The 20,035-nt window shown below is 40.0% G+C and overlaps 1 protein-coding gene across 1 annotated transcript in view; it reads left to right on the top strand.

The window, feature by feature from the left end:
• Positions 1-19,731, top strand: part of LOC149098041 (uncharacterized) — a 104,378-nt gene extending 84,647 nt beyond the window's left edge. Inside the window, exons 32-44 of the mRNA XM_089277609.1 lie at positions 188-304; positions 5,889-6,025; positions 7,277-7,469; positions 9,589-9,816; positions 11,088-11,159; positions 12,041-12,297; positions 13,780-13,913; positions 14,571-14,684; positions 15,249-15,376; positions 15,472-15,554; positions 17,012-17,102; positions 17,917-18,057; positions 19,419-19,731. Coding sequence (XP_089133735.1) covers positions 188-304; positions 5,889-6,025; positions 7,277-7,469; positions 9,589-9,816; positions 11,088-11,159; positions 12,041-12,297; positions 13,780-13,913; positions 14,571-14,684; positions 15,249-15,376; positions 15,472-15,554; positions 17,012-17,102; positions 17,917-18,057; positions 19,419-19,673 — 1,950 coding nt within the window. The 3' untranslated portion in view covers positions 19,674-19,731. The remainder of the gene's footprint in view (positions 1-187; positions 305-5,888; positions 6,026-7,276; positions 7,470-9,588; positions 9,817-11,087; positions 11,160-12,040; positions 12,298-13,779; positions 13,914-14,570; positions 14,685-15,248; positions 15,377-15,471; positions 15,555-17,011; positions 17,103-17,916; positions 18,058-19,418) is intronic.
• The last annotated feature ends 304 nt before the right edge of the window (positions 19,732-20,035 follow it).

Genomic DNA, 20,035 nt, shown 5'->3' with positions numbered 1-20,035 from the left:
AGTCCGATGAAAAAGTTCTTAAAGGCAAGCCTGCCACGCTATACAATTATGATGGCTATCTTATAATAATATTTAATGTCCTTCATAGTTTGCCAAAATGAACGACGAGATGTCATGCATGTAGTTTAATTAAATCCCGAAAAAAATTAATCAGCTAAACAACGGTTTCTTTTTTTTGTCCAATCAGGTACCTTTATTCGAGGGCACGGAGATCGGTTTCTTGAAGATGCTGTCCATGAAAGTCAAGCCTGTTTATTTTCTTGCCAAAGAGTATGTGGTACGAAAGGGAGATATTGGACAAGAGGTTAGGATGGTTTGATGTACTTCAATACCGCAAATATAAGCTCACACATCTGCTGTTCAATTATGTTAAAGCAAACCCTCGACTACGTCTCGGGTTTGCATAACTTTCAAGAAATACTCCCAATTCCCCAAGTGTTTAGATGTGGCTGTGTAAACACGGAAAAAGTACTCTATTACTTTTATCAATATTTCTCAAGAATACGCTCGGAGCTAAAACGTCACAACCGTGTTTACGCACTCTCATCTAAACACATTCACTTATCGGTCAATGAGAGCTTGCGTAGTATCTCAGTTATTTTACAAGGAAAATTACGACTTGCTGACTACGGCGTAAAAACATGCACTGACAGAGGCGCGGGTCCTTGCCAATAGATTTGCAACTGGAGGGGAGCAAAATTCGCCATTAATGCCGTTTGTCCGGGGGGAGGAGCTGGTTTCCTCCACCGGAAAAGTTGAGAACCTGGACATTTTAGGCTATTTTTCGACTTGTATAGTATATCATTTTTAAACTTGCCGGTGAGAGTATAAAGAGCGAGCCTCCACAGCATATTTGGAAGAAGAGACTTATGTATCGCGGGTTCATCAGCTACGAAATTTTTGCTGTAACCTGGTGACTATTTGTAACAACCAGTTTAAGAGAGAATATTTTGATGATTTCTTTACCATCTTGAACTGAGTGAAAGAAGGCTTGAGAACTGATGAGCCAAAATGGCCGATTTATTTTCTTTGCGTTGTTTAAAATTTACTTTTTCGTTGGAAATGGTAGTTGCTTCAGTAATGAGGCCAACAAATCTTGCAGCATATGCATCGTCGCGCCAAGCAATATGTTGGCGAAGGTGAACTCAAATCTACCGCCCAACAAGTTAGTGGCCGCAACTTTCACCACTTGTCCTCCAATGATGAACAACACTTTTCAATTTGCTACAATCAATATTGCAGGAGAAGTTGAAAAGAAATGTTGCCCTTCTTATTCCACCTTAAGCTTAATATACGGGAATCATTGGCATGGACTTTAGTTTTATTCTGTGTTTTATTTATTTTGCCGAGGGTTGAAAGCTTATATTTAGGCCTTCCCACAAATTTCCACCTATATATATTTCCGGAAATTCTCAAAAAACTTTCTTTTTGTTTTAAAAATAAATAAACCGATCACTTGGGCCAAACAAAATTTTCAAACTTTTCTTGCGTTTTTAGACGGGGAAATCACTGAAATGGATGTTTCTGGCATAGAACTGAATGTTGTTTCACGAAAACAGCGAGGAAAACACAGGGTTCAGATACAAAAAGCTTGGATTATTTCTACATATTCCTCAATTCTCTCAACATCTTAAGAATGGCTGACTGTTAGGATCGAGAAACGCTGGTCAACGTCCCATTTGACAAATCGCTCATATTTTGCCCAAAGATACCCTTAGGTGACCTAATTCTAAAAATCATATTTAGAGGTTCCAGCGAATTTTTATTTTTCAGAAATTCGCGAAAATTTGAAAGTGCGGTCAAAGTGCGGTTTTTCGTGTAATAAAATGACCGAAATAAGGTGCGGGGACGAAGCGCTGCTTAAGTCTTAAAATAAACTCAATTGACTTCAAACTTCACACAAATGTGGAACAACCACTCTAATTTATTCCTCGCTTTAAACTAATCTCAGATATGTTGATATAGTGGTTTTCCGAACCATTTTAAAAACAGCTATGAAGTGTGTGAAAAATAACGGCAAAATATAGGTCATGTTTATCAGCATAAAAATGCATCTGGTACCTCACTTTCCGATTATTTTACATTACAGCCTTAAAATATCATTATTAAAGATATACCATGCCAAGTTTCATGCTCGAACTCGCAGTATTTCCCTTTGTGAAAAACGAAAATCTATGTCAATGTGTTGGGCGCAAATAACACAATAATTATGCACGAACCAGAGCCAAATCAATTTCAATGGCGAAAGTAAAAGGCTATCAGTAATTAGAATCCCGTCAATTCACTGCTATCAGTAGAAACATAATGTCCACTGCATAAAACTGTTTTCAGACGTCTTCGAACCATTGCGGTTAACTTTGTTTAATTTCGTGTCCGCCGTCATGTCTAGTTTGTCATAGCATGTATTTCCTTAATGTCAACAACACGTGAATGGTTGTCATAACAAACGCAAGAGATTTCCTGGAACCTTAATGTTTTCGATTCACCAAAACGCTTTAAGTTCGTTAAGACACAATAATAGGTCAACTTGGAATGCTTTTTAGCATCAAGGACGTTAAAGGACTGTAAATTAATCGAGTTGAAATATCTTGAAGCAAATCAAAATCGCGCCCTTATTCTAATTTGGTAAACAGCCGATCTCCGTTCAAGTTCAAGAAGTCGAGAGGTTAATCCGGCAATGTATTACCGGTACAACAACAAAATCAAACCGAGGTCATCAAAAGTGTAAGTTTAAAAGTGTAGTGGCAAGTTCCAAATACATTTCGCCTATATAAATTGGAAACAAGATGTGAAGCGGTCTGACCCGAAACAAATAAACAAAATATTAATACGACTAATTTAACCCGAAAATGCTACAGAAAACATACCTAAAAGCCGTCGATTCCCCTCGATACCACTCCGCATTGCCTTAAAGAGCCCAAGCTTTCTGCTGTAAAAATCAGGGGCCCCGTGAATCTGTATTTATTATATCGGCAACCATGCTGCGTGGCTGATATTCGAGACTCAGTAAAAGTTGTCACACAACCGTACGAGCAGCCCAGTCACGCTTTCACTGCTCTTGCGCAAATGTTCAACATTTCGGAATTTACATAAACCGACTACAAGTTTAAAGTAGTGACAGTAGATTGAAATGCGCTTGTTAAAGCTGTCCTATCGAGGAACAATTATTTCTTGTTTTTGAATGGCTCTTAGTTGTAGCTACAGTCGGGGAGGGGGGAGAGGGTATTCCCGGAAATTTCGGATATCTGTATGCCGTGGAAGATTAAGTGGTCTCCAGCTCTTAGCGCCAGCACTGAAACACTAGATGATTTTCGAAGTATCACAGGGGTCACTAAGCTAAATAATTTTGAGTGTAGCTCCGCTGAGTCAATTAACCGTTGGCAAAGGAAGTTGTAGAAATACTCCAGCTCCAGCATCCTTTGGTACACGACCAGGAAGACTCCTGTGCCTTGGCGATGGAGAGTGACCTAAAGAACCTGAAACTGTGTATGCTACCGTGCGGGTGCGAAGACATGGGACTAGATATACCTCTCCCACTTGTGCGCGGAAAAGCTCCAAACTCGGCGCTTCTGAAGTATTTTACTAATAACTGCACTTGGCGGAAGTATTTTTAGGAACTGCCGGTGTTTGGCTTCGGTATTTACAAACACCTTTTACGGGGGTGGGAGGGGGGGATGATCGTTAAATTTTTGTAGAGAAGGGGAGGAAGTACAGGAGGAAGACACACAGTCCTTCCACTAGTGGCTCACTATCACTCTTCGCGGTTAAGCATGGCAAATTGACTGACTTGACTCGTGGCTCCCGGCCACGCCCATCTAGTAGTATGTCACCCCAGTATGTGTCGAAAGAAAACTTAAGATTCCCTCAAATACGATTAACATTACAACCAGACCGACTGCGCGTTGGACAACGCTAAATTACAATGTGCAACAGGCTTTTCCGGTTTAACTGTTTTTCCACATGTCCACGGTCAATGCAATATGCGCGCCAACGGTTAATTGACTCAGCGGAGCTACACTCAAAATTATTTAGCTTAGTGACCCCTGTGATACTTCGAGAATCATCTAGTGTTTCAGTGCTGGCGCTAAGAGCTGGAGACCACTTAATCTTCCACGGCATACAGATATCCGAAATTTCCGGGAATACCCTCTCCCCCCTCCCCGACTGTAGCTACAACTAAGAGCCATTCAAAAACAAGAAATAATTGTTCCTCGATAGGACAGCTTTAACAAGCGCATTTCAATCTACTGTCACTACTTTAAACTTGTAGTCGGTTTATGTAAATTCCGAAATGTTGAACATTTGCGCAAGAGCAGTGATAGCGTGACTGGGCTGCTCGTACGGTTGTGTGACAACTTTTACTGAGTCTCGAATATCAGCCACGCAGCATGGTTGCCGATATAATAAATACAGATTCACGGGGCCCCTGATTCTTACAGCAGAAAGCTTGGGCTCTTTAAGGCAATGCGGAGTGGTATCGAGGGGAATCGACGGCTTTTAGGTATGTTTTCTGTAACATTTTCGGGTTAAATTAGTCGTATTAATATTTTGTTTATTTGTTTCGGGTCAGACCGCTTCACATCTTGTTTCCAATTTATATAGGCGAAATGTATTTGGAACTTGCCACTACACTTTTAAACTTACACTTTTGATGACCTCGGTTTGATTTTGTTGTTGTACCGGTAATACATTGCTGGATTAACCTCTCGACTTCTTGAACTTGAACGGAGATCGGCTGTTTACCAAATTAGAATAAGGGCGCGATTTTGATTTGCTTCAAGATATTTCAACTCGATTAATTTACAGTCCTTTAACGTCCTTGGTGCTAAAAAGCGTTCCAAGTTGACCCATTATTGTGCCTTAACGAACTTAAAGCGTTTTGGTGAATCGAAAACATTAAGGTTCCAGGAAATCTCTTGCGTTTGTTATGACAACCATTCACGTGTTGTTGACATTAAGGAAATACACGCGATGACAAACTAGACATGACGGCGGACACGAAATTAAACAAAGTTAACGCGCAATGGTTCGAAAACGTCTGAAAACAGTTTTTATGCAGTGGACATTATGTTTCTACTGATAGCAGTGAATTGACGGGATTCTAATTACTGATAGCCTTTTACTTTCGCCATTGAAATTGATTTGGCTCTGGTTCGTGCATAATTATTGTGTTATTTGCGCCCAACACATTGACATAGATTTTCGTTTTTCACAAAGGGAAATACTGCGAGTTCGAGCATGAAACTTGGCATGGTATATCTTTAATAATGATATTTTAAGGCTGCAATGTAAAATAGTCGGAAAGTGAGGTACCAGATGCATTTTTATGCTGATAAACATGACCTATATTTTGCCGTTATTTTTCACACACTTCATAGCTGTTTTTAAAATGGTTCGGAAAACCACTATATCAACATATCTGAGATTAGTTTAAAGCGAGGAATAAATTAGAGTGGTTGTTCCACATTTGTGTGAAGTTTGAAGTCAATTGAGTTTATTTTAAGACTTAAGCAGCGCTTCGTCCCCGCACCTTATTTCGGTCATTTTATTACACGAAAAACCGCACTTTGACCGCGCTTTCAAATTTTCGCGAATTTCTGAAAAATAAAAATTCGCTGGAACCTCTAAATATGATTTTTAGAATTAGGTCACCTGAGGGTATCTTTGGGCAAAATATGTGCGATTTGTCAAATGGGACGTTGACCGGCGTTTCTCGATCCTAACAGTCAGCCATTCTTAATATTTTCTAAATGTCTCGGAAACTTCTAAATATCCCCCAAAATAACCGCATATTTGTGGGTAGGTCTACTTCCACGAGTATAGGCCCTATTCACTTTGCCAAAGACATAAACAACTTATTAACGTAACTCAACATTTTACACACGTAGATGTATTTTATCCACCGTGGCACTGTGGAAGTTGTTTCTGAGCACGATGAACCTATTATCTTTGACACCATGGGTGAAGGAAGATTCTTTGGAGAGATCAGCGTTGTATTCAGTTGCCCCAGAACAGCATCGATCAGGTTATGACCACTAGATCTTAAGGTTGAAGTCAATCACAGAAGCATACGTTTTAAAATCCACCTAGTTATTACAAGCGATAGATCGATTTGTAGTAACAATAAAATAAAGAAAGGTTCATTAGGTTCCCCGAGAGAACAACCGATCTTGTAAGAGAAAACATTCACTCCCTTGAAGAAGATGGTGAGAGAACAAGAGAAAGTGTAATTTCTGACGATTTAGGGACGAATATAGTCAGTTACTCGGGGGGGGGGGGGGGGGGGTTCTTCCAGAAAAGTTGGGTGGGGGTGTGCGGCCCACTTTCCAAAACCCTTACCCTATTTATGACCAAAATCTGCGTTTTTTGCTACCCAATTTATGACCTGTCCAAAAATTCGATAGCTTGTTTATGACCGTTGCGGCTGACACAGTTACCCCAAACATAAGTTATGAAGGGCTTTTGTTGACGGTTTTATCGATGAAGATGAAAAGGTAGCTTCCTCTAAGAAACATATCCAATTCAAGACTACAGTGCTAAAACCATACCCTATTTGTAACCAAAATGACCAAAATCGATACCCTATTTATGACCAAAACGACTGAAAAACTCTACCCTTTGGGGCATCACATACCTATATAGCCCATATAAAGGAGTATCCCGCCCCCCCGGGTCAGTTATAACTATTTAACGGCACGATGTAGAGGCTCGCGGGGTGTCATGGGACGTTTAGGGACTATGGGCTTTTGGCGGGAGATTTAAGTCATTCTAGGTCGGTTAGACACACGTGCTGTTAGAACAAAAGCGTTAAAGCTTTTCTTTTAGCAACTTGCATGAATAATTGTAAAATGTTCTAGCTTGTAGATTTTGAACCCTCTCATGCCGCTGCATTAGATGAGGAATACACTTCCACATATTTTTTGGCCACATCCAAAGGGTGGGTTGTTAGTGGTTTTTCGTGTCTGGCATCACACAGGCTCTAACTGTTTGATTTTGTTTCTTTTCTTAGCTGCCCATTCACATGCACCAACAATATGCTGAGCTTAGCTCAAAAAAGCTGCTCGTTGCATATTTTAGTCAGTTTTTTGTTCCACAGTTCAATGAGTATGATTCAGTTCCCAGGATGTTATTATCAGAAACCTCAAAAAGGCGGAAATTGTACCAACGAAAAAATAGTAAATTGCCTCATTGTAGAACTTTTGAACATCTTTTCATAGCTTTCGCGCCTTTTTTTCTTTGATGTCGTAACACTTCTTTATGACTCGTATTTTTCCAGGGCACAAACAAATTCTGATGTCTTTGTGTTAACCAAAAAAGACCTGGACGAAGTACTCACTCACTATCCCCAAATCCGCAAGAAAATCCTTGAAACAGCTGAGGAGAGACAAAGAATGGTGGCTGAACGCGCTAAGGCTTTTGCCAAGAAGAAAGAAGAGGATAAGAAACGAGAGGAGGAAAACAAATTCAAGGTATTTTTATGATAACTACAGAAATTCTTGCGCGCTCATTGGCTAATCTTCAATGTCAATAATAGGACAGACACATGAATGTATACAAAGCTCCTGGTGACTTGTAAAGAGTTGGACTGTCAAACTTGAAAACTTCAGTCTCAGAATAGGAAATACTCGGAAGATTAAATTCAGTAAAGTCAATAGCCTACACTGATCTCCGTAGAACGACGACCATAACGTTACGAATTAACCGGCCTGGTAAATGTTTTTGATGTGACGACGAAACCCCTCAAAGAGCTTATACAGTTCGGTCAAACTGTCTGCGGTCCTCACCCGCAAACCTGATCTCGCCCAATTCCAGTTAAAACATGGTAAGCGTGCAGCGTGTAACTATCGAGTTATGGATGCACGTGAGAGGTTGCTAAGCACGAAACAAGCATAACACGTTTTCCTCCTCTCTAGCTTCTTGAGGTGCACTTCAATACACTGTGTTCAATTATAAAGAAAAATAGAACAGATAGCGCGGTCATTGAGCAAATAGAATGATCGCTGTATTAAGGTGGTTGAACACAGTTTTTGATACCTCTGTTTCATTCACCTTTTTCTCTAAAACCCTTGGTCCTCAAAAATGGCAACAATTAAGTTAACAACACAAATTTTGTTTTTTTTTATAGTTAAGCTGACGTATCTGTTGTTGCCATGGCAACATGAATAAATATAAACAGGCCTGTAAAATCGGTGTAGTTTAATTGCAGAAAATCTAGTCACTAGATTTTATCATTTGCATGCAACAAGCTTGTAACGATGCTGGCAAGTTAACACTATTTTGATAATAATATAACTTTAGTTGTCCCTTGTTGAAGTTTCACTGGAATATCTAGAATTTCCTTTGTTAAAGTTCAGTTTTTTTTTTCCAATACTCCAGTTATTTATTTCCTAAAGTATTTTCGTGCCGCATTTTATGAAATTCTAATGAACGGTTCTCGAGAAATAGGCGTATTTTCGAGAAAGCTTTTCTGCATTCAATCGCAATTTTTGGCTTACTACGCTTGCGATGCATTTAACTGGGTTCTTTGGGGGCTCTTTCGATAACAATGAAAAATCTGAGAATTGCTGGGTTCTTTGCATCTTTACCTTTTCTAACATACCTTTGTAATAAAAGACTAAAACCATCAACACACTGCGTTCAATTACGAAGAAAAATAGCACAGCTAACGCGGGCATTGAGTGAATAAAATAATCGCTGTCTCAACGGCATGTTTGTTGTTTTTAAATCCTTGCGCGCGCGCTGAATCGCATGAGCAAGAGCGCGCGCGAAAACTGTGCTCGGACGTTCGCGCTAATTGTTTCTGCGCATCCTTACTGCGCATCCAAAATTCACACGCCACGTCATGCATGAGCACGCGCGCTAAGTAATAAAATGAACGATGATAGAGCAGAGGGCCATTGCTATAGCTTTGCCTGGATTTAACGATCTTGGATATTCGGTGACCCCTACTTTTCTTTCCAGAAACAGATTCTATTTACAATTGTCTCCACATGGTCCAAAAATCAACAAAAAAATCAATGTGGGAAGTTAAAAAAATTTTCAAGATTTCTGTCCATTTCTGTCCACAAATCCTACCATCTTGCCGCTGCAAGGCGCGTGAAATTATGGTCACTAAATGCGAACTTGTTCTTTAAGGAACCTCACCAGTTGACTGAATTCACTTAAGAGGTTCACTTACACAATATTTGGCAGAGAACATTTCACTTGAAAGATCTCATTGCAATATTTTTGGACTTACAGACACTGTGGCCTTATTCGCTAACGAAGCCCGATTTTTTTCAGATTTAGGGTGTTCTTCCGGGCATGTTCTATCCAAAACGAAGTCGGTGACGCCCCATTTTTTTTTTTTTTTTTTTACATTTCTGACATAACTAACTCGTCATCTTACACTGATAAAAGTCTCAGAAAAAAATCAATGTTGGAAAATTTTCGCCCGAACGTCCTTAATACAGGTTCACTTTATGTCGCTTAAAAGGAACTGCCCTTGGTTTAAAAGGATAACAATGTGGAAATTTTGGAATATTACATTAAACCAGACCACTTCGAATTAAATTTGACTGTTTTGAAAATATTTTATCTCTTTTGCAGGAACAAGAAGAAGGAAGCGACCAAACCAAAGCCACTTTTGAAATTGAAGAAATTGCTGAGCCCACGCCGACTGCTGGACAGCGTATTCGCGCCGGCTTAAAGTCGCTTAAAGCCTATTTGGCCGATCTGTTTGTCAACTTCGTGATCTTACCCAATAGCAAACTGATGCTCATCAAGTACATCAACTGCTTTTTTGTGTTTGCTACTACCCTCACTATAACGTACATGGTAAGTCAATGAACGTGCGCTTAGGCTCGATTACCAACCGCTGTTCGAGAAAGAACCGCGCGCTCCTCCCCTGAACTCTCTCTCAGGGAGGAACGTAGATCAAACTCGTATGAGCGGCGGAAATCGAGCCAGAATAGCGCTTACGGACAACTTGGTTTTCGAAGTGTGGAACTCAAAAAAAAAAAAAAAACCGAGAAAAGCTGGCAGATAGATAGAGAGAAAGCAAATTCAGGTGGATCGATAGCTACGATACAATGGGTTTCGCAAGGATGATAATCAAATGCATGACCAACGGCTATTAAAGTCTTGAAGACTCCCCACCACGGACTGGACGGGATTCTTGATCGCCGGCGTTGTATTTTAAACCCATTGCACTGGGTTAATTAAGAGTCTCTCAAATATGAATGGACAACTATCGCACAACAATCATCCAATGTGTGGAGGCGCGGTGGCCTCGTGCGTGGTTAGTGCGCTCTCCCCCGGATCGAGTGGTCCGGGTTCGTGTCCTGGTTGGGGGCGTGATTGTGTTGTGTTCTTGGGCAAGACACTTTACGCTCACAGTGCCTCTCTCCACCCAGGTGTATTAATTTGCACCGGCGAACTTAATCCTGGGGGAAACCGTGCGATGGACTAGCATTCCATCCAGAGGGAAGTAGAAATACTCCTAGCCGCTTTATGCTACTGAAACAGTAGATAAGCGCCGGCCTTATGCGCCACTTGGCTTGTATACAGGTTTTACCTTTTCGAAGCACCCAGTGTCTACTATAATACAGAAACATTACTTGAACCGTCACAAATTAACCCATAAAGAGCGTTATCGCATATTACACCCAGACTGTGGAATGCCCTACCTGATCAGACTGATCAATTAAGGGCATGCAGCTCCCTCACTTACTGGCCCCATACCCACATAGGGTTATGCTCGAAGAAGAAGCTCCCTCACTTCATTTAAGTCAAAAGTCAAGGCGCATCTTTTTAAAAGTTTCTATAAACTGTAATTACCATTATACTTAGTCACTGTAGTTTACAAGTGTATCTATTTGATTTACAAATTTGCTATCTCAATTTATATTTCGCTCTACGTGCATTCGTATCGAGCACTCCTACGATTATGTGAAACCACCTCTGTTTTTTCTTTGTTTACCTTTTTGATTTATATATTTTGTAAAGCGGTGATGGATTTTGTACAAGGACCGCTATATAAGACTGAATTAATTGCTATTATTATCTATTATAAATTGCTAATTACTTTTGCCACTACTTTTCTTCAGGCTGCTTTCCAAGATCACCCATGGTATCTATTTGCATTCAACTATTTTTGTGAATTTTCATTTTACCTTGAGGTGGGTGCTAATGACATGCCGTAGTAAATAAAAACAAGAAACATAACTCGCCAAAACTTCCACTTCTACTATTATTATCATAAGTTATATCGCTGAACCTCTGTGGATAATAGGCCATTTCATAGTTACCTTGTGCCTCTGTTTCAAAACGATTCCAAGTGCAAAACCTTTCATGTGAAAATGAGTTTGACTGGCATCAAAATGAAACTCATTTTCACGTGAATGGTTTTACACGAAGACTCATTTTGACACAGTGGCAACAGGCAACTCGGAAATTGCCAATTGCAGTTCATGACACGAGCCAAGATATCTTCCAGCTGATTATTTTTTCCTGTTCGAGAGGCACGGAGACTGGATTAATTTAGCAAATGGTCAAGTTCGCGATACCAGGCATTTGCAGTGGTGCACTTGGCGTTATCGTGGGATCAGTGAACGCGGGGGAGGGAGGGAATCCCACTTAAAAAGGACTGGGGTGCTCGTCGGAAATTATCATGATACGAAACCATAAGAGGTACGGAGGTCCTGTTTTGTGGGCGTGGCTTGAAATTTTTTCACCCTAAAGAGGTATCCAATTCTAAAACAACATCACGTCTCCCGTCATATTTTGTTTTTCGCTCAATATCCTAAAGGGTACCGCGAAAACTCCCACTGGGGACCTTTCGAGGCTGAACACGCTAAAAGGTACCAAAACCGCTTTATCAACCACGAAAAGGTACAACGAGCACCCCTTGCCTTCTTATATGAGAGTCCCCCCCGGGGTAGTGAATTATGCTAGTTCGTGGAAAAGATTATCACTAAATTAAGACATTAATCAATTGATTAACAATCGCTGTGAGGCCTTGTGTGATGAAATTACTAGATAATTGTTTGATTTTCAACAGATATATCTCAACTTCCACATGGCGTACACAAATCACATTGGTGAAACCATCTGTGAAGGCCACAGATTACTGATCCACTACGCTAAAGGAAAGTTTCCACTCGATCTGCTGGCTTCCTTTCCCATCGACCTTTTCGCTCTAGCGGCGCCGGAGGACAGACAGCTCTTTGTGTTGTCGTATTTGAGGTTGTTGCACTTACTTCGCCTTGTTCGTATGCAGCAGTTTTTCGTCGAGTTGGCAAAGGGGCTGAATATCGAGTAAGCATCAAATCTGAACGTATTAAACGTCAGTTACACTATTACGAGTGTTCCTTTAAAAAGGAATTCCTGACTAAGTCGAGCTCATGTATTTCATATCCGACATGTCGGCGTTGAAAATCGGCTTGTGCAACATCACCTTTACTTTTCTAAATTTTGGGAGCGTTTTTAATAAAACAATTATTCGAGCCCAAAAGATAAGGAATAAGAGAAGGTGGCTTCATAGGGTAATCATGTATGGCGTTGCGCGCGTAAGTGTCATGTTTTGAATGCTGTTTTTGCATTCGCTCTCACACCCAGTCCTTTCAAACTTATTACATGTAATAACGAATGATTAAATGGTGTTTTGCTATCATCTTTGTTAAAATTTTGGGCCTTAGTCTTGAATTATAAATGCCCAAACAAATGTGTTTTTTGCTGTTTGTATGGCTTTATTTGTGATTTTCTTGAATTTTCTTCGGTGAAATCTTCCAAAATTTTTACAACACATCGCATCCAGCGGGATACGAATTTTAAACACGAAAAAAGGAGCGTTATTAGAGGCAGTTTTTTCGATTTTTTCAAATTTATATCTTTTGCCGCTGCAAGAAATCTGGTCTCATAGATTTCCCTGATAAACGAGCTCCGACTGAAACAAAATATTTACTGCCAATCTGCCAAATTTTACGGAATTTCACCGCAGTAAACGAGAGAAAATTCACTGTCAGTTTTGCTTTTTGTGCTCATGTCGACGTCAGAAAATATCCAAACGCACTAACGTTTTCCTTCAAGCGCGCGCAAATTACTTGAGCTTTCGTCCTCAGCGCGCGTGGGATCGTAAAACTATAGGGAGTCACCTTAAGTTATTTTTAGACATTGTACCCGGTTCTTCCGCGGATGTTAGTCCCGCATTGCGTGGATGTTTTCGTGGTTGATCTGATGGTCGAAAGTGCAGGCAGACGCTCGCTGCCCAAGTAGCAAAAAGCAGTTTTTGTTTTGTAAACAACGGTAGAGAAATGAACAAAGAGTTATAACGCAAGCTTACACAGCCATTGTACTCGTTGCCGTTGCCGTTAAAGTTTGCTTAATTAAATTCCCTGAGACCGAATAAACGGCAAAATAATGAACAGCCAAACGAACACAAAATAAATGAAAGCCCGGCTGAAAAAAGTGGTTGATAGAGCAAAAATTTAATCATCCCTGGTATGAAACGAAACCAAAACATATAAAATTACGTTCCCCCCATTTCGTCTCAGGTAGTTTCGAGAAAAACGCATCGCGCGAGTAACATCCTCGGAAGAACTGGGTACCATGTCTAGAAATAACTTAAGAGGGGTTACCTTGGAGAAAGGCCTCTATGAGAAACCTTGATAATCTCTTGTCGCACCTCGTTGGCTATAATCACCTCATATCAAACAAGCGCGATTTGAATAATTGTTAAATAATAGACCAATAGCGATCCAACTCTGAATTCATAACTTGTTTTTTCGTGCTTGTTTTCAGTGTATCTAAAGTACGCATGAGCAAGTTCATATTCCAGCTGGTCATATGTATTCATGTGTTTGCCTGTTCTTGGTACTGCGTTGCATGCCCGTTGAATGAATGTCCTCCTGATCACAACTGGGTCGAACATCAAGGTAGGTATTCCTGTGGTGACAGATGCCCACAACAAATCTGTAAATACGTTTTGAAACCAAAAATACATTGTTTAAACAGTAATTTGTTAACAGCCAGTCCTTCTTCAGGAGTTAAGTACTAAAAACTGCTGATAAAGAGCCGTTTTCAAGAGTGTCAAAAGAAATTCGCTTTGCTTTGCTTTTGCATTACAACGTCACATGAGTGCCATTTTGTCATTCAATCAGAAGTAAAAATAAAACCAGTCGTGACTCACCTCGCGTCAGCTACCTCTGGGTGCTTTGTGATTGGTTTGGTTTCAATACACTCGATTGAAATCCGCTTTATCGCCTGAAAATAACATTAGATCAGACTTCAATTAATTTTGTCATCAGGCTTGCAAAAAGCAACCAACATCCAAACTTTTCGAAAACGCGGGGCAAGAATAATAAATAATCCAATTTCTGGCACTGTAGGCATTTAATTGTTTAGACTGCTGAGTCTTCCCAAATGTATTCACACAGTACAACCTTAGATTTTAACTTCGTTTGGAAGTCAACTGGCGTTTATACCTTTACCCCACCAATTGGTCACTTCCAGTAGTGAGCCACTTTTTGATTCTTGTTTCCTAAATGAAGCGTGAAGGCTAAGTGTAAATTTTGAGAAATATTTCATTTCAGAACTTTTAAACTCGCCTCCCTTGCCACGTTACTGTACCGCAGTTTACTGGGTTTTAGCTACCATGACTTCGACGGGCTATGGAGACATTCATGGTGACAACTTCCAGGAAATGGGTAGGCTCAGTAACATAGCTGATCAATTTTAAACTTAAAAAAGGCTGGCTTCTTGATTTTCCGCGCCGAAGATCTCAGCTAAAAACCAATCAGGAGCCTTGTCTACCGTCCGGATATCCTGCAATTCAGCTCGGATATCGCCGACTTTTCGCCAAATTTGAGGATGCTAAAAACCTAATCATACCTTCTTAGTTATCAGGCGCTCGTTGGCATCTCACGGGTATTATTGCCCGACCCATACGAACTAAGCGTCAACGAAGCGTACCGAAGCGTACCAAGAAGGTATGATGAGGTGTAACGTTATGCCAGCAAAGATAAAGAATTCCCTTGTATTTTTATGTAGTGAAGATTCTAAAAGAGCGTTTTCATTCACGTGGCTAGTAGTCATGCAAATTTATTGTTACAAAAGGAAATATTTACACAAAAAAAGAGTTCAAGTCCCAGGATTGCTTTGGGACAACAACAAGGCCGCCGTTTCATTGTTTTGGAGCACTAATATGGCTGCCGTGACGCCATGTGAAAACGCTCTGTAGGTTAAACTCTGATTCTATCCCCTTTGTACAGCCCTAGCAAGTTTTGTTATGGTGTTTGGAAAACTTTTCTTTGGTTTTGTCCTCGGTAACATCGCTTCTACCTTGGCCAATGCTGAGATCAGACGAGTTAAGTACGAGCAGAAGCTTGGAGCCATTCAGGTTTGTTACGTTAGTTAGTCCAGGGTCTCTTCACGCTTTTCCATTTTTCCTTTCTAGTTAGTGGTTAATCACAACCGCTGTTTGTTATATTTCAGGCGCATATGTTAGATCAAAACATTCCAGGGACTCTACAAAATCGAGTGATGAACTTCTACGAATTTATCTGGAATAAAAATAAGTGAGTAAACTTGAGTAGTATTATCTTCTTCCGCGGCACCAACAACTAACGTCATAGATCTCAGCTTGGGTCGAATACTCAGTCACTGTTCTGGTCACGACTTATTTCGTTAGGGTGATGTAGTAGCTCTCGTAAGGTCTCACATGAATAGCTTGCTACCCTTTGAGAGAACAATAGAACAAACAACAGAAACAATGCCCCTAGCCCTAAAACAATAACAGCTGCTAACAATGAAGAGAATTACAAGCTTACGAGAGCTGCTACACTTTTGTTTAGTTCACGCTGACTCGATTGACCTCGATGGCATTTTTTATGCGACTTTGATTGTAGACGGGCAACATATGTTTTTTTGTTGTTTACGCAAATCTTGTAAGTTCCATTCAGTTTCTATATCAAATAAAGTTTCAATTACAGTTCAGAGGAATGGTACAAACCCAGGTATGAAGACGAATGCTGGGAAATGAAAGAAAAGCCTTTATTTTATCCGCAGGAGGGGGGGGGGGGGTGTATGCAGCCCGCCTCCTATTACCCTTACCCTATTAAAGACCAAAATCTGTGATTTTCGCTGCCCTATTTATGACCTGACTAAAAATTCGATACCCTCTATAAGACTTGACCCCCCTTCTTCAGACCTGCCTTATAATTAGTTCCCTGGTTCATACCTATGTTAAAGGTTTGTGAAGGGCTTTTGTTTATTGTGTTATGGATGATTGTGAAAAAGTGGCTTCTGCTATAACATGTACTTAATTCAAGACTAGAGTGCAAAAACCATACGCTATCTGAGACCAAAATGGTCAAAATCGATACCCTTTTTCTGACGAAAACGGCTAAAAACCATATCATTTGGTGTCGCACATACATGTGTAATCCATGCCGAAGGGATTTTATCCAGTGTATATCATTAAACCTACCTGTCCCCTTCGTTGGATATTTTGACTTCATCAACAGAGGAGAATGTTGTCTGGATTCAAACCCTTCTCTCAGGCTCATGCCCAGCCAGGTCTTAACAGTATAAAGTACACGGTTAGTTTGTTTTCAATCCCCCGTTGGAAAAAGATGGCGGCTGTATATTTTACCACAATACCTTGCGAACCTTAAACAATCCATTAGGCGCAAGGAAAACCATATTTTTGTAATATTTGTGAATGCTAGGTTGGAAGATGTTAGAATTGCTCTGAACGATTTTATGGGCGTTGTTAAAGGCCTCGTGCGCTAAGAGTTATGGGTAAAATGTACCAGTCGCCATCTTTTTTCCTTCGGAGGATTGAGCAAAAGATGTGTTTGCACTGAGATACAGTGTATGGATAGCCTGGTACTTGCTTCTAACTTTGGGTGTACATAATACGATACCATATGGACCTTCTACTCAACTCGGCTAACCGTGATCAATTCGATTCTCTAGTGTTGCTCCAGTCGAAGACTCATAACAACGCCCAACTGTTTTGATTTTGTTTTAGGGGCATTGAGCATAGCACTTTGTTTTATGACATGCCACTCTGTATGAATGGCGAACTCTGTCTGGGAATGATTAAAGACATCCTCTATGCGGTAAACTCTTTCGCTATTATTACATTTCGAATTACTCATTTCATTCGTCTGCAAATTGTCCACCCTCTGGTGGCCCTGTGGCCTCATGGTTAGTGCACTCGTCTCCAGATCGAGCGGTTTGGGTTCGAGCCCTGGCCGGGGACATTGTGTTGTGTTCTTGGGCAAGGCACTTTACTCTCACAGTGCCTCTCTCCACCCAGGTGTATAAATGGGTGCCAGCAATCTTAATGCTGGGGGTAACGCTGCGATGGGCTAGAATCCCATCCATGGGGAGTAGAAGTATTCCTAGTCGCTTCATGCTAAAGAAACCGGGATAAGCTCCGGCTTGTTCGAATGGGCCACGGTTCGTATACAGACTTCGTTTTACTTGCATATCCGTTTTTGTGAGGACCAAATCCCCAAGTGTCATTGCTACGTTCTCTGTTAAGTTCTTCATTTTATATTTACTTTAAGGTGAAAATGTTTTGGTGCCGACCTATATATTTTCTTAAGAAGAATAAGTCGCATGTTATATTAAAAGTCTTTAAAGAAACAGGACTTTTGGTCGCTCTATGTTCCCTTCTCTGGGTAACAAATCTTCTCTGGAGAATACCACACAAGAGAAAATTTTGTCTTATGACAGACCTTTTTCAATGAAGCTAAGAAGAAGGTGGCCGAATTGCGAAAATGCAGGTTTTTGCTACCAAATTTGTTACCAATTTGAGAACTTTCAACCCTCATTTAGAACAATACTATGTCACACAAGCCATAATCATTAGACTTCAACTGAATTATAATTATTTACTTGCTTTTTATTTGTATTTTCTTTCAAAAGGTTCCACTGTTCGAGCACACAAATCTTCCTTTTATTCGTCTGTTGTGTACCAAAGTAACACCAGCGCACGTTCTTTCAAATGAATACATTGTGCGTAGAGGCGACATTGGACAAGAGATGTTCATTATCCGTAAGGGACTGGTAAGGAATTTTATTTGGTTACCCATAATCTGACTTGGGCAATCGCGAGACTGATATATATGAGGCCCCATCTGCACTACTCCGGAGAAACTTGAAAACGCAGTTTTCACTCCGAAAACGTATAAAACGTTTTCCTTCCACACTACGCCGGAGAAATTTGAAAACGCATCAATCCTTGGCATTGGAAATGCTTGGGTGCACCCTTGAGGGTTAGAATTAATTAATTAATTATATGATTGTGAAGATCATTGCTTTCGAAAACCTCCGTTTTCAAATGTTTCCGTCCATTACGTCCGGCGTTTTCAAAAAGCTCAATTGTCCTGTTAACCTACAACGTCATCTCACCGAATTCGAATCTTACAATGTCACTGCATGCACCTTATTACTTTATTTTCCGGCAGGAAGAATTAAATATAGATAGCTGTTCACAACATAACCATAGCTTGTACTTTGTGGACTTTGTGATTCTGTCTTCAAAATTGTCCTCAAAACAATCAAACCCGGATACAATAGTCTATATTCGTATTCTCGGTATTGGAATGGAACTAGCTTGTAATGGAGGCTCATGCGGGGAATTATCATTAAAAAGAGATTAAGAAGGAATCCACCACGAGTTCGAGTAACGAGCGGACAAAAACTTTGTACCAAGACTATTTACATTGTATTGCAAACTTCCATGCGACTGTTTTAAATATCTTCTCAATAGAAATCATTTTTAACAGCACCAAATTTCAAAAACAAATGTTGAACTTCATATGAAACACTTGAAAATACTTGTGAAATGAAACTAATGATGAAATTTTATTAACCAGTGTTCGATCGCACAATAGACCTATTTCGATATATTCAAATTCAGCCTAAAACAATAGACCTCAATACGAGGCTCTGGGGAATAACTACAGAGTTTGTGGGGTTTATTCAACAGAGCCTCGGGCTGAGGTTTATTGTGTTAGGCTGAATTTTAATATATAGAAATTGGTCTACATGTATTTCTCTGTACTTTGAAACATATTTTCTCGAGTTCTCATGGGAAATTGTTTTTGGTGTTATGTCAGGCAAGTGTTTATATCGTTAGCTTTTAGAAATTGTAAGCACTGTACTATACTTAAAGTTATTCTGGTACGAGATTTTCGTCCATTAAAAACTGAAATTGCTCGATTTGCTCTCGCATTTTGTCTTAATTTCATTTACATTCGAAAAGACTACGCGCATTAGCCTCGGTTGCAAGTTAGTTCCAGTCCTATTCCAAAAATGAGACTATATGATCTATTCGAGAGGCTTTTTCGTAACAAATTCACCAAATTAGTACAAAGAATAAAAAGCATTAAAAATAAGATTATGGCCTGATACATTTTCTTTAGATAGAGGTCGTCACTGAGGAAGATCCACCGGAAGTCATTGAAACATTAGAGAAAGGCCAGTACTTCGGTGAAAGATGCTTAATTCACGCTAGTCCCCATCAAGTGTCTTTCCGCGCGGTCACCCATGTGGACATGCTCGTGCTCAGTAAAGAAGACCTCGATACCGTTCTTGTTCACGACGAAAGCGTCGCTCTGCAAGTCCATGAAGTAGCGGAAAGGCTATATCCTAATATTATTCCAAGTAAAACCAACTGAGATGTCTACATTAAACAAACGAGCCGTTACGTTTTGAACTACTTTACTAACGAATATGGCTTTTATCTGTAAGTGTGCAAGCACTCGATGAACAGTGTTACTGAATTTCCACTCATTTTCCGTGTATTTATCTATATACAGTCGTGGTTTTTTTTTCATAAATATGTTACTGAAAACATCCTTCTTTTCCTTTAATATCGATCTTACTGTTGATGGATTTTGTTTTACCTGATATGAATAAAAAATAACTTCTTAACATTTTCTTTTGAAATAATATTTCTCATTAAAACTTTATTTACCCTCGGCGGTGTTTGTAGCACAAAGGCTAATGGGCCGAGCAAACAGCTAAACTGACAAATAAT

Source organism: Orbicella faveolata, unplaced genomic scaffold (assembly GCF_042242905.1).
Source record: "Orbicella faveolata isolate gen_17 unplaced genomic scaffold, um_ofav_v1 contig_46, whole genome shotgun sequence".
NCBI classification, from domain to species: Eukaryota; Metazoa; Cnidaria; class Anthozoa; order Scleractinia; family Merulinidae; genus Orbicella; species Orbicella faveolata.
The sequence above is the reverse complement of the archived record's forward strand: the minus strand, read 5'-3'. Positions and strand labels throughout refer to the sequence as shown.